Source organism: Sycon ciliatum, chromosome 9, assembly GCF_964019385.1.
Source record: "Sycon ciliatum chromosome 9, ocSycCili1.1, whole genome shotgun sequence".
Lineage (NCBI taxonomy): Eukaryota > Metazoa > Porifera > Calcarea > Leucosolenida > Sycettidae > Sycon > Sycon ciliatum.
Genome location: NC_088651.1, coordinates 1223390 through 1239011, shown reverse-complemented (window position 1 = coordinate 1239011; position 15622 = coordinate 1223390). Strand labels below are relative to the sequence as shown.

The 15622-nt window shown below is 50.1% G+C and overlaps 1 protein-coding gene across 1 annotated transcript in view; it reads left to right on the top strand.

Moving 5' to 3' along the window:
• Positions 1-8664, top strand: part of LOC135825013 (mucin-2-like) — an 18428-nt gene extending 9764 nt beyond the window's left edge. Inside the window, exon 4 of the mRNA XM_065337746.1 lies at positions 4374-8664. Coding sequence (XP_065193818.1) covers positions 4374-7539 — 3166 coding nt within the window. The 3' untranslated portion in view covers positions 7540-8664. The remainder of the gene's footprint in view (positions 1-4373) is intronic.
• Positions 8665-15622: the final 6958 nt, after the last annotated feature.

The window sequence follows — 15622 nt, the reverse complement described above, 5'->3', positions numbered from 1 at the left end:
AAAGTAAGTAATTGAACTTGGATACTGAGCCAGTAATAAAATGTAAAAAAGAGAAGAATCTCATGAGAACGAGTTATGCAGCAACTATCCACCACTGTCTCAGTAGCCTGTCAGTTTTGTGTCTTATTATCACACTTCCTGACCGTTTATCATCTTGTTACAGTCTTGGATAGTTACTGCATAACTCGTTCTCATGTGTTTCTTCAATTTTTATATAATTAATGGAATCAGTAATTTACTTATAGTAAAAAGGAGAAGGACAAAATGTCACTAGTTTTGACTCGTGGTTAGTCATGTCTCGTCACATTTTGTCTTTCCCCCTTTTACAGTAATTTACTAAAACTTTATTTCATTCATAAGGGGCCGTCCGGGGTTACCAATAGTTTTCGCAAAACGAAAAGTTTTAGTATTTTTCAGCACCCACCCACCCACCTACCTTTTCTGCAGGTAAAATGAATTAAAATAAAATATTGATGTTAATTTTCGACACCCACATGTACCTGGGCATTCTCCATCTGCATTCAATAATTATTTTCAAAACGAAACTCCTTCAAACCCACCCACCCCCAAACGAAAACCTTTCGTTTTGAAAATTCTATTGGTAACCTTGGACGGCCCCTAACACGCAGGTGGGTTGGTGGAGTCTGAATACTACCTTATGGCCGACGGTGTTGAATACTGAAATCAGTACTGTAAAACGACAAACTTTCGCGAGCGATTTACTTTCGCGACTTTCGCGAGCAGAGCCGAATCGCGAAAGTTTGACACGCGAATAAGAAATTTGTACAATCATGTACTACGCGATGCGTCGATGATCGATCGTGCACTGTCTGTACATGCACTGCACAGACTCTGGACTAGCGCTGATCGATGCTTGCACGGCTAAAGTCCAAAGCGCGCAGCTGTTGAAAGTTACGTACCAACACTAGTCTTCCAAGTTGTCGTTGGAGTACGGCGACTTGAACAGAATTGTAGAAGAGAATAAAACGATCGACTGGAGAATGTCTCAGTGTTGTGGAGAGTGTTTGGCCAGCTTGCTGTTGCGCAGATTTTAGTGTTGTACTGCGCGAAGAAGTCTTCTGAAGTTTATCGCCATTAGTATCGCAGTGGCTCAGCAGTTCGAAGAGAAAGCCTTCCGATGATCCCTCTTCGAAAACGCCATCCTTTCTTGCAGTACTAGTACTCACCTTATGATTATCTTTGATTCCTTGATTCATTCTTTCATTCTTTGATTTCTTCTCTCATTCTTCGTGCGCTCTGCGTCCCAGCACTCCAAGACTTCGTAAAATAACATTCTTGAAGATTTTCAGTGGAAGGTAAAATCGCTAAAATTAATCGCCGCTAACTGGTCCAGTTTGCCAAAACGCTAAATTTAGCCGCCGCGAAAGTTTGTCGTTTTACAGTATCTTGCCAAATAGTAAATACTTGCAAAATGGCGGGTGGCGGGTTGGTGGAGTCTGAATACTACCTTATGGCCGACGGTGTTGTATACTGAAATCAGTATCTTGCCAAATAGTAAATACTTGCAAAATGGCGGGTGGTGGGTTGGTGGAGTCTGAATACTACCTTATGGCCGACGTTGTTGTATACTGAAATCAGTATCTTGCCAAATAGTAAATACTTGCAAAATGGCGGGTGGTGGGTTGGTGGAGTCTGAATACTACCTTATGGCCGACGGTGTTGTATACTGAAATCAGTATCTTGCCAAATAGTAAATACTTGCAAAATGGCGGGTGGTGGGTTGGTGGAGTCTGAATACTACCTTATGCCCGAAGGTGTTGTATACTGAAATCAGTATCTTGCCAAATAGTAAATACTTGCAAAATGGCGGGTGGTGGGTTGGTGGAGTCTGAATACTACCTTATGGCCGACGGTGTTGTATACTGAAATCAGTATCTTGCCAAATGGTAAATACTTGCAAAATGGCGGGTGGCGGGTTGGTGGAGTCTGAATACTACCTTATGGCCGACGGTGTTGTATACTGAAATCAGTATCTTGCCAAATAGTAAATACTTGCAAAATGGCGGGTGGTGGGTTGGTGGAGTCTGAATACTACCTTATGGCCGACGGTGTTGTATACTGAAATCAGTATCTTGCCAAATAGTAAATACTTGCAAAATGGCGGGTGGTGGGTTGGTGGAGTCTGAATACTACCTTATGCCCGAAGGTGTTGTATACTGAAATCAGTATCTTGCCAAATAGTAAATACTTGCAAAATGGCGGAATACTACCTTATGGCCGACGGTGTTGTATACTGAAATCAGTATCTTGCCAAATAGTAAATACTTGCAAAATGGCGGGTGGTGGGTTGGTGGAGTCTGAATACTACCTTATGGCCGACGGTGTTGTATACTGAAATCAGTATCTTGCCAAATAGTAAATACTTGCAAAATGGCGGGTGGTGGGTTGGTGGAGTCTGAATACTACCTTATGGCCGAAGGTGTTGTATACTGAAATCAGTATCTTGCCAAATAGTAAATACTTGCAAAATGGCGGGTGGTGGGTTGGTGGAGTCTGAATACTACCTTATGGCCGACGGTGTTGTATACTGAAATCAGTATCTTGCCAAATAGTAAATACTTGCAAAATGGCGGGTGGTGGGTTGGTGGAGGCTGAAAACTACTAGAGTAACATCTCGCCAGAGCACCCCTATACTTCCGCGACCCTTCGAGTAGGTCCATGTGAGGAGGGGCGGATGGGCGAGTCTACTTGCGGCATTCAGTAGTACTTGAAAAGGTGCTCCCATACCATACGAAGACTGTGCGTGCATCTCGTACACCGACCAAAGGTCAAGAGCAGGAAGTCGTACACACCCATCAAAACCCAGGGCTTGTGCAATCCTGGTCAAGAGGGAGGGAACTGTGGCGTACATTTCTCACCGGGTCGAGCACACGTCTGCAGTACAGTACGGCATCACAGGGTCATACGAGGATACAATCAACCACTTCCCTGACAAGAAGCCAGGGAGCGGCGCATAGGAGAGACGGGGTGCTCTGGCGGGATTTTGCGGTACTGTGATTTCACAAATTTTCGGTGTACTTTTATTTTCGGTGCTTTCGGTGCATCTGTTTCATACCTAAAATTTCAATACACCGAACAAACACTAACACACATAATCCAATAGGGAACTGCTGCTCTGTACCGAAAATTTCTTTTCACCTAACCTGGCCTTTTGCCCTCATACCGAAAATATTGAGCACCTAAAATTTCTGAAATTTGAGTAAATCATTCGCTTTTGAAAACTAATCAGCGACCCGGGAACCATCCCCTGACCCTCCTTTCTCCCATGAATACTTGTTTTTCGTGCTCAATGCACACACGTGCTTGCGTGTCCTTGCATGCATGTTTATTGTGCTCATTACGTGTATGTGTGCGTGCATGTTTTTTAGGGCTGAAACGATTATACCGATAACTCGCATATCGATCGTTAAGAGTGCAATCGATAATCGTTAGTGTTCAAAACGAGTGCTAACGATTTTTTATGCATGCATATTAGTGACAGTATTCTAGCCCTTGCACTCCATCCGATAGTGGTTACAATCATGTACTTTCAAGTGCAGTAAAATTGATTTGTGTCTTTGAAAGAGATCGGGAGAGAAGACTTTGCCTTTTTGGTTCTTTCGTGGGAGAAGTCGGAGATGAGAGCAGTTGCCAGAGGGTGATGACAAGATTCTTCGCTCTAGCAACAACATGAAGCTCTCTACTTGAGTAGTTCGTGTTGATAAAACCAGCCAGCTATCTACAGATGTCAACAGTGCGGTGCCACAAATTTCTAACATAGCAAAGGTATCATGGAATTTCTTCATAAACTGGTGATCGATAGAGCTGTCAAGAATCGATAACCAATATATCGATCTATGGATACGAGTTAAGAGTAACTCTCCATCACTGTAACTGGATACTATATACAGTCAGAAAGTGCAATAACTAGGCACAAAACTGACAGAGTACTGAGACATTCGACGTCCTGACACCTAGCTTCAACACATCTCCGTAGCGCTAACCGACAGCCTTCCAACTTGGAAGGTTCAAGGTTATGGAAAGACCAAAGAGGGGAAGGCAGTTTTGTGCCTAGTTATTGCACTTTCTGACTGTATATAGTATCCAGTTACAGTGATGGAGAGTTACTCTTAACTCGTATCCATATGTCCTTTTCTTTTCTACATTTATTTATGGCTCAACATCCGAGTTTCAAATATATCGATCGTTAATGATATTTGTTGATCGTTAGGAGTTACTGAATGATCGTTTCAGCCCTAATGTTTTTTGAATTTTTTTGAATTCTTTATTCTCACAATGGCACCATCACCAATAAGAGATAATGTTTGTTGTGCTCATTGCGTGTGCCTGTGTGCTTGTTGTATTGCTAACAGCGTGTCAATGGACAAGGCCGCGCCGGAGCTGGATTTCCTGCAGCAGAGCGCCTCGATAGCCACCGCATCACCGGCCGACCATGCACCGCAAGACGACGTCGTGCCACCGGCGTTCAGACGCCCCAAGGGACGACTCTCTTTCGTCGTCCAGTCCGGCGATGGTGGTGGGAACGCGGATGACCCGTTGCTGGTGGACAGAGCGCTGGCTGGGGTGTCCGCGCGACCTCGCAGCCACAGCTTAAACTCGACGCTATTCACAAAGACGAGCGTGGCGGAAATGGGGCCGCGGACAGTGTTCAGCCTCCAGCGCAGCTCCATCGACTGCAATGGTGGTGTGTGCACAACGAGCAGTAGCACAGAGGATACTGCCTCGGTGCTTGACGCCCGCCCGAGGCTTCCCTCGGCTCCGTCGCGCCTGCAGCGCCTAATGGACGCTTCCAGCTCGCACAGCCTGGGCTCCAGTGACAGCGCTGCGTCCCATGGCGGCGCGGAAAACGCTCCGGGTGAACGAGCCCGTGCCATATCAGTGCGGGCCAGTACAATCTCAACTTGCTCGGGCAGCCTGTCCCAGTACATTAGCATGCAGCGACAACAGCAGCAGCAGCAGCAGCAGCAGAACAACGCCAGCCACGATAGCAACGTGGTCAAGACGACTGCGTCGAGGAAAACGTCCGCGGCGAAACAATGGCCGCTGGACATGGGACGGCGACTGACGAAGAAGTACTCCGCGGGAAGGAAGTCGGTGGAGCAGGACGTGGCGTGTGAGTACATGGAGGACTGGTCGCCGGAAGTCAGTCCCAGGGTCAGCACTACGGCCTCACTGGCTGGCACAGGTGCAGGCGGTAGTGGCGGCAGCAAAGCGTTCAAGAACATTGCCAGCCTGGGCAAGCTGTTCATGACCAGGTCCGGCTGTGAGCGAACGCTGGATCAGCCGTCGGCCAGCCTGCCCGCTTCGTCGTCGTTCTTTGGTGGCGGATTCCGAAACGACCAGTTGGACGGCGAGCAGCAAGCCCACAGCGGCAATGAGTCGCCGGCGCCAATGGGCATCGCCGGTCTCAACGGATCCCCCATTCAGTCGTGGACATCCATCAATCGACAGATGTCCTCGGCCTCACTGCCTAGCATGCCTGTAGCGTCGTCGACCTCGTCCATTCACCGGCAGATGTCCTCCGCGTCACTATCTAACACGCCGCCTAACCTGCAGTCGCCCATGACATCGCTCCACCGACAGGTGTCGTCTGCGTCGACTAGGTCCGGCGCGTCTCTTCATCACCAGGTGTCGTCCGCGTCGCTATCGAACACGTCGCCCAATGCAGCAGCGGCGCAGTCTCCCACGTCCGTGAGATCGTCGTCCTCGTTATCCAGCGTGTCTCCCCCCAATCCCGCGGCGCAGCAGTCTCCGATGCTGGCTCGCAAGCAGGTGTCATTGTCGTCGCTATCCGGCCCACCGCCGCCTGTGAGCGACAGCCCAAGGCCGCGACTACCTCGCGATAAAACAGCCTCCCTCAAACAGAGCCACATTAATCGCACCATGTCGTTCGGACTGGCACGCATCACATCCCAACAGGTCATCTCCTCGACCTCCATCGGATCGATTCTGGGACGAATCCGCCACAATTCACCGGCAAGAACCGCCTCTAAGAAGCAGGAGAGATCCGGCGCAGAGCCTTCGATCCTCACGCGGCCAACCTCGGTGGGCAGTTCGGGATTCAGCGAGAAGAACACGTTTGTGTCGCACCTGCAGGGCCAGTTGCGCGAGGACCGGGCGCACTTCAACTCGTTTCCGTGCGCCGTGCAGCCAACCGTGTCCAAGCACAACGTTCCGCTTCCGGCAATACCCGCCCAGGCGTCTGCAGCCGCAGCCGTCGCCGCCAAGGATCCCTCTGTCGGCAATGGCGGTGGCGACAACGGGCATGAACCGAGCTACGTCAGTCTCGGCGCATCGCGGCACATCCCAGCTCCGGGCGACACCACCACCAGCGCGACAAGACCGAAGCTCCAGCAGCAGCAAAGCAGAGGGAAGCAAGTCGGCGGCTCGCAGGTGTCGGCGTCAGCACCGTCAACATCATGCTTGGCTGAAGAATGCAGCGCCGCTGCTGAGAGGGGAGCATGCCACGCATCGGCATCACCGCCGGAAGCACGCTCGCATCGCGAGAGCGAAGTCAACTCGCGCAGCAGCATGCGGTCAACGCCCGATCACGGTCTATCCCGCTCGTCGTCTTCAAAAGAACCGTCGGAGAACGCCGACGACATGAGCCCCGTGCAGTCGGTGACCGATGTCTGCGGGCAGCCGTTGGCATCGCGCGGACCTCTGCGTCGCACCTCGTCTCTGACCAGCGCCAGTCGTTTCTCCATGGCGCGGTTCCAATCAAGCACGGGCCTGCAGACCATCGTTGACGCCACTCCGTACACGTCGCCGCGTTCCTCCGTAGACCACACCCCAGGCGGTACTCACAGTACGGAATACACTCCGTACTCGTCAATTACCTCGCAGCCGCCAGACACCAGCATTCCGTCGCCGTGTCTGTCCGTGTGCGGCGAGGAGGACGACGACGAGCTGAGTCCGTACGCACAGCTAGCCACCGTTCTGTCGCAGCTGTCGCGCGATCGTGCTCGCACCGCTCCGGAACTGCCCGGCGGCGAATCTTCGCTGAACCCGCCCACCATGACGATGAAGTTCATACGGGTGTCGGACGAAAACGTCTTTGAGGAATCGATCTACGAGAGCCACGTACTGGTGTCTGACGTGGCGTGTCCCATCGGCTTCGACCGTCATCGTTCATTGCTGGCGCTGGCGCCGGCCAAGGATGCGGCTGCGCCTGCGGCTTCGGCGACGGAGCGTCGGCACAGCTGGCCGGAGACGGCCGCAGCGGAGACGCAGCGCCTGGTGGCGCACACGCAGCTCGACGCCTACGCCGAGCCCGTGGAGCTGGCGCCGCGGCCAGCCACCGTCGACGAGCCGAGCGGCACACCGCGTCCGTTCCTGCAGCCCTCCAGTTGCCATAGTGATTCTAGCTACATCCTCGCCGGCGGCGGAGACAACTGCGCCATGTCGCCGAGTCTGACGCGGAACACGTCTTTCCGCTACTCTCAGGCCAGCGGGATGGGCACACCGTACACTGTCTTGAGCGATGATGAGCTTGCCGATCCTTGGCGATTCGAGTAATTAGGTGCTCGTCCAAAGCTCGTTCGACTAGCTTCTTCAAGACTATTATGTACCCTGTCCGGAGCGATGATGAGCTTGTCTATCCTTGAAGACACACAAAATTAGTAGGTGTTCTTCCCAAAGCTCGTTCGATTAGTTTCTTCAAGACTATTTTAGTTGCTGACTTCTTCCTCTCCCTTTCCCCACCTTTCGCATAAACAACAATCCAACACTTTAGATGCCTATTCGTATGGATGTAATCCTCTAAAGGCAAAGTGCTCAATATTTTGCTCTTGTCCCCTGGCTTACTCTCCGGCCTCGCCAGCGTCGCTTGAACGTTACATCGTCCCCGGTTTTGACGTACTCGACGGACGGCCAATATTGCAGGACTCCCTGGAGATTGGTATCCTTACATCCCGTTGTCCCTCTTGACATACTCGACGGGCTCCCGTTATTGCAGGACTGCCTGGTACTCGTTTCCTACCCACTTCTGCCGATGCCCTCAGCTGCACTGATTACGCACACACTCTGGCTTAGCATCTCAGTACAGGCATTCTAACCATCAAGCGGCCCGATCATATAGCAACAAGTTCGCCAGTTTCATCCGTCAGATAACTTTCAAAAACATTTTCCATGGAGGATTAATTGTCCGCCTCCTAAATCCCGTCTTTTAAAAATTTCTAATTCTTCCTGACTTTTTTTCTTTTTTTTACAGCTCAGCCATTCTGCAAGCGGGTTCACCTGTTGAGTATGCACACACAGTCTTCAGTAGCACTGCCCTGCCAATGCCCACTGCCTGGACGCACACGCATTCACGGGATTCGGATAGCCCTGGTCGAGTGTATAGCGCATGTTTGTTTGCTTTTTTATCGGGATTCGCAGCTCGCCGCATTCTTTACTTTCTTGCTCGGTATAAGCGGCGCTGTTGTGTCTTAGGTTGCGCCGTGTGCATCTCGTTTGTCCTGATCTTTTTAGGCGTGTCGTTGTTTGTGTACGTGTCTGCTTGTTTGTTTTCGTCTTTCCCCATTTCCGTTATCCGTTCTCTTCTACGGCCGTTTGTTCAATTTGCTACTGCTTACTGTGCTATGTGGCACGTCTGACAACCTCTTCCATTTGCTCAACTCTATTCACTATAATAATATCGTGTCTTCCTGAAGTTCCAACAACTTATCAGTTTTAAAAGGTACACTCACGTAACTTGACCCACTTTGGATAGTAGAGAGGGTTAAGATGCACGTTAGTTCCGACGTGACGCGCAATTTCACGTCAAATTTGGCGTGAAACTCCAAAGTTGGACGTGAGCTGCAGGTCACTTGCGTTGTTGTTCGACGCGCGAGCCAAATAACGCGAGCTGATCTTTCGCGTCACGTCAGACGTAACGTGCATCTTGACCTCTCTATTTAAAAAAACCTTCTGCAGAAGAAGCGCTGCCAATGGTACTACATGTACTGCCGTCTGTGATCATGTTCGCCAAACCAAAGAAAGTAGTATAAACAATCTACTTGGCAGAGCTAAAGCAAATCAGGAACCTGCTGCTAATGTCTCCGACATCACAAAGACATTTGCGAAAGTCGTGAACGATCCCTCGATTTCTGATAGTGCACCTTGCATGCCCCACGGCCCTCTACCTGAATACTCATTAGCTCAGTTTTCATCAGTCAGTGTTCCGGAAGTGCAATACTACATCCAACGCATGAAAAGCCGTAAAGCCACCGGACCAGACAATGTTCCAGTTGCTGCTTACAAGTTAATCAACGATGAGATCGCTCCCTCACTATCCAAGTTGTTATCTGAATCTCTGACGTCTGGTGAATTCCCAGCTCCGTACAAGTCAGCCCATGTTCGCCCCATCCACAAGCGCGGTGATAAGTCGGTCTCCTCCAACTACAGACCAATTTCACTGCTCCCCCATATGTCAAAGTTACTTGAGCACATAGTGCATGATCAACTCATACGCTATATCCAGAATGCACCACCCGCACTGCAACATCTCCCTGCAGAGCAATTCGCCTACCGCAGAGGCCACTCCTGCGAAGACTTGCTGACTTGTGTTACCAACGATTGGATGCTCGCCTTGGACAAGGGTGACTACGTAGTGGCTGCCTTCCTTGATATGTCAAAGGCCTTTGACACTGTCAACCACAACATGTTACTTCAAGAACTACTTGAGATTGGTATTGGCGGAGTCGCTCTGCAATGGTTTCACAGCTACCTTACAAACAGACAACAGTGCGTGGTCACTAAGACTCAACAAGGGCGGCAACCATACACAAGCAACAGAGGCGTTCCACAAGGCTCTGTTTTAGGGCCGTTTCTATTTAACTTGTCCGTGAGGAAACTCCCCGCTGTGCCCAAACACTGCAAAGCCCGTCAATACGCAGATGATGTGTCTTTATACAGGGCGGGGAAGAATGTCCAGAACTTATGCAAAGACCTCACAGAGGACATCATCAAAGTAAAGGAATTCTTGGCAACGAGAGGTCTTATGTTGAACTCCTCGAAAACCCAGCTTGTTGTGTTCAGGCCAAAGTCGAAACCTCTTGACCCCGATGTCAACGTTCAGATTGAAGATGTCACCATCACCCCTAGTGCACACGTGAAATACCTCGGTATAGTTCTTGACGAACATCTCTCCTTTGGAGTTCACATTGCACAATTAGAACGTAAAATAGGCTGTAAGTTAGGAATGTTTAGAAAGGTCCGAGACCATTTAACGATCGATGCTAAGAGGGCTTTCTACATCTGTTCCATTCAGTCCATACTTGAGTATGGGTCTAATTCCTTTGCTCACTGCCTTTCTGCCTCCCTCCATGACCGTGTTGTCCGACTTAGTAATAGAGCGCTGCGTATTGTATTTTGCATGCCCCGCCTATCTGATGTCTCCCTTGTTCTTGCCCGCTACCATATCATTCCCTTGTCTGTCAGGTACCAATTCAAGCTGTACGTTCTAACGTACCGTGCGCTTCATGATCTGGCTAGTGTCTTTGTTGCTAACTGTTTCTGTCTCCGCTCTAATTCTACCTGCACTAGTTCTCGCACCCGCTCTCAAGTGTCCTCTTCCCTTGCTCTTCCGACAGCCAAACGTCGCTATGGTTTATTTTCTGTCACTTTCCTTGGCTCTGACCGCTGGAATGCCCTCCCAGCGGAGGTCCGCTCAAGTTCTTCCTTGCATACCTTCCGTAATTCTGTTCTTCATTTTTTAGGGTACCCTGTCAAAAGGCCTTAGGCCTGTGGCAAGAGTACATAACCCCCCAGAGTGTGCAACTCCACTATGGGTGCTGTCCCGACAGAATTTCAAGTTGACGTCATTTTGATGATGCAATGCGACCTGTACACGGATTATCAGACGAATCCGGAACCTGTGGTTGACCGAAGCCGATCGATCCTGTACAAATTATTGGAAAGAAAAACGTGTGATGCGTTGACACCCGTACACATGTTGTAAATCACTGGTGCAAGGAGCATTGCGTCATAAATAATGACGTCAACTTGAAATTCTGTCGGGACAGCAGGGTATGTGGGAGTTGCACACTCTGGGGGGTTATGTACTCTTGCCTGTGGGGATTGCCCTATCAAAAATTTAATAATAATAATAATACGCAAGAGGTACACAAAAGGAAGTATAAGGGCTGTTTTTTTGTTGTAACTCAGAGTTTCATGGCAAAAACCAATCATCAGACAACAGCCCTATATACTTCCTTTTGTGTACCTCTTGCGTACTACGCTCTGCCCATTCCGGGCATTTGAGCACTATTGCAGGTTAAGGCGCACACCCTCTGTGTAATAATAATAATAATAATAATTGTGGAAGAGAAAAGGACATATGGATACGAGTTAAGAGTAACTCTCCATCACTGTAACATGATACTATATACAGTCAGAAAGTGCAATAACTAGGCACAAAACTGACAGAGTACTGAAACATTCGACGTCCTGACACCTAGCTTCAACACATCTCCGTAGCGCTAACCGACAGCCTTCCAACTTGGAAGGTTCAAGGTTATGGAAAAGACCAAAGAGGGGAAGGCAAGCGCAACGAAAACGAGCAAAAGCTACAGTCCCAACGGAACAAAGAATGTCGATTGTTACTGGACGATGACGAGACCAGTACGATATTTGACAAAGCGGTCTAACTACAATTCGAAGCAGCAAAGCAGCACACCACCCAACTTGGGTGGGTCATAAATATCAAAGATAAGTAAAGAAAGTTACAGTGATGGAGAGTTACTCTTAAAGCGGGATTCACAGAAGCTTTTTTGCGATGCGACGCGCGATGCGACAGGCGCGAAACCGGGAAAACCCCAAATCGCAGCCATGTCGCACCCCACGCAACTGACGCAACTGGGCCATCGCATGCCATCGCAGAAGTTGAGCTTGGCTCAACTTTTGCGATGCGATGCGATGCGACAAGCGATTTGGTGTACGATTTTGACCTTTTCTACAGCAAAGTTGTACAAAGGTGCAAGAGTTGCCTTTAAATTTTTACAAGTTGTGTCAAACCGCGCGAATATCATGGTGACGTACCCAAATCAGCAAAACTTTGTCGCATCGCTGACTTCTTCTGTGAATGGTATTTCGCAAGTTCGCATCGCACGCATCCATCGCAGATCGCGTCGCATCGCGTGTCGCATCGCAAAAAAGCTTCTGTGAATCCCGCTTAACTCGTATCCATATGTCCTTTTCTCTTCCACATTTATTTATGGCTCAACATCCGAGTTTCAAATAATAATAATAATAATAAGGCCAAACTAAAGAAGGTGTGTGGTTCGACTAACATGGACATTTTTTTTACGGGCGGGCGGGCGGATTTTTTTTTTTTAATATATTTTTTAGTACATGTAAATACACTGTATACGCGTATCGAGTAGACTCTACTACCAGCACAAAGGCAGCAGTCGTACCACTCACTGCACTGCACTGCAGTACAACTACAAGTCAAGTCCGCCTGCGTCCGCAGACTCACGCCGCACAGCACGTAGACGTGGACGTGTTCAGTCCACGTACGTCAGTCACACGACAGCCCGCCGAAAAAAAGTTACGGTCGGGCTGAAATTGTACGGTCGGTCGGGTGAGTCGAACCACACACCTTCTCTAGTTTGGCCTAATAATAATAATGTACTCTGGGTATTATAGCAAGAGTACATATTAAATGTACTCTGGGTAATAGCAAGAGTACATATTAAATGTACTCTGGGTAATAGCAAGAGTACATATTAAATGTACTCTTGGTATTATAGCAAGAGTATACCAAGCCGCCAGTTTATCAGTTACTCTTGGTAATAGTACCAAGCAGGGAGGAGGTAGTAAACAGATCCAAGACCAGATCAAACCTCGACTCAATGGTAGGAACGGAGACTGTCCGGGATATCCTGAAGGCAAAGCACCCTCACACCGGACCCATCAGTGCAACAGCAGTGACATTTGGTACACCTCCAGACGCCCCGCACCCTGTGCGCTTCGCTTCCATCAACAGAGATGCAATAAGGAAGGCAGCCCTCCACACTCAGGGCTCAGCAGGGCTATCTGGCATGGATGCAGGCGGATGGAGACGGATTTGCACCTCTTTCAGCAAATCGTCTGATGCTCTTTGCGATGCACTTGCCTCCACAGCCCGACGGATCGCTTCGTCATACGTGGACCCCGTACTGGGCCGTAGCACTCGAGGCCTATGTTGCCTGCCGACTGATCGCATTGGATAAGCAGCCTGGAATCCGACCTATTGGTGTTGGAGAGATTTTACGCCGCATCATCGGAAAAGGCCGTCCTCTCCACAGTTGGTGAGGCCATTGAGAATGCCGCAGGATGTCTCCAGCTGTGTGGAGGGCAAGAGTCAGGCATAGAGGCTGCCATCCACGCCATGCAAACTGCCTACGACCAGAACGATGTGGAGGGAGTCCTGTTTGCAGACGCATCCAATGCGTTTAACTCGCTCAACAGACAGGTATGCCTCCAGAATATCCGTCATCTCTGTCCGGAAATCGCGCCGGCTTTCATCAACACGTATCGCTCACCGGCGGCTCTCTACGTGGATGGCGAGGCCATCATGTCAGTTGAAGGTACCACCCAGGGCGACCCATTGGCCATGGCAATGTACGCGTTGGGCACCATCCCGCTGATCCGAGTCGCTGCCGAGAGTGACGCCGTGCAAAGCTGGTATGCTGATGATGCCAACGCAGCAGGGAAGATCCCCCGCCTCCGAGCCTGGTCGGACATCATCGATTGGAGAGGTCCAGAGTTTGGCTATCACCTTAACGCAGCAAAGTCGGCAACCGACACCTTGGAGCCGCCCTTGGATCACCCGAGTATAGGGCCTCTTTTGCTTTGGCGAAGGTGAAGGCATGGCAAGAGGAGATCCGTGAGTTGTCCACCGTGGCCTCCACCCAGCCTCAAGTAGCTTATGCAGTGTACACCAACGTTCTCCGACACAAGTGGTCATTCATCGCCCGCACAATGCCAGGCGTTGCCCCGCACCTCGAGCAGCTGGAGTCCACCATCTCCGAGTCGTTTATTCCCGCTCTTCTTGATCATCCCCAGCCCGGAGACACGGAATGCCAAGTTCTCGCGCTCCCAAGCCGCTACGCAGGCATGGGGATTGTCTCCCCAGTATCCCTTGTGAACCAGTTTCCTTCCTCCCTTCCCATAACCGAGAGCTTAGTTCAGCGCATTTTGAACCAGGATACACCGCCACAGGAGGAGGCGGACAACACCAGGGCAGCCAAAGCTAAAGCCAAGGCAGACGCCAGGAAGACGAAGCAGCGCCATGCCAAGGAGGTGTACGATGGCGTGGATGCAGAGGTCCATGAATCTTGCGGCTGAAAAGGGTGCGTCGAACTGGCTCACCTGTCGACCACTCAAGCATCATGGGTTGAACCGTTCTCGCTACACAACGGCGCGTTTCGAGATGCTGTCTGCCTCCGCTACGGGTGGACTCCGCCCCACCTCCCAAAGAGCTGTGTCTGTGGAGCTGCCTTTACTGTCCCGCACGCCTTGTCTTGCCCAGTAGGTGGCTATCCGTCTCTGCGGCACAACGAGCTGCGGGACTTGACCGCTACCATACTCACATCAGCAGCTCTTGATATCAGCATTGAGCCACGCCTCCAGCCGTTATCTGGTGAGAATTTCATCACCGGACAGCTATCCGTGAGGATGGTGCCAGGCTGGATGTTGCTGCCAGCGGGGTGGCCGGTTTGAGCGAGCTTTCTTTGATATTCGGGTGTTCAACTCTCATGCTCGCTCGAACTCGGTCCACTCCATCCCCGCCGCATACGCAAAACATGAGTGTGAGAAGCGTCGGCAATATGAGGAGCGTGTTCGTGAGGTGGAGCATGCCACCTTTGTTCCCCTTGTATTCAGTGCCACCGGAGGCCAAGGCAAGGCGGCAACTGCCCTTTACAAGCGGCTCGGACTGATCATCAGCGACAAGAAGAATGAGCCTTACTCCATCACTATGGCATGGATCAGATGCAGGTTGGGGTTCGCCCTTCTTCGCTCGGCCATTATGGCCCTCCGAGGACACCGGTCCCGGAGCAGAGTTGCAGTAGCTCAACCATTATCGACCGAACTGGTGGCTGCTGAGTGCAATTTGCATTTCTGAACTGAACTGTGGCATGTGCGCAGCACTCGAACAAGCATGTACGCCCTGCACTGACTGTCTTTAAAGCTTTGTAATTGTTCTTATCTCCTTTCCATGTTAGCCATGGTTGGCTATAAAAACCCTGCAATCGCCACGCAAAGTGGTCATTGGCTACCCCAGCCATGTATTGCTTGGAATAAAAAATAAATAAATAAATCAAGTCTTGCTCTAATACCGATATGTAACATGTAGTTTATTTTGCCCGTAAAATACCGTGCTGCCAAGCATGGAGTACTGTAGTAATAGGGAGGTTTAGTTCCACGTTATAACGGATACGGGAACATGGGTGATCCACTTAAAGTTGATGCAATGGAACCACATTCGCAATGTTGTTTTTTTCTTTGCAAAGTGCAAAGAACAGTAATGGCCAAGCACGGCGACAATAAGCAAAGGAAACGTTACTTGAACAACTTTTTTTAAAGGATAGTTGTAGCTGCTGGCGTTTTCCGTGGTCTAGGTGTAGCTGCAGTG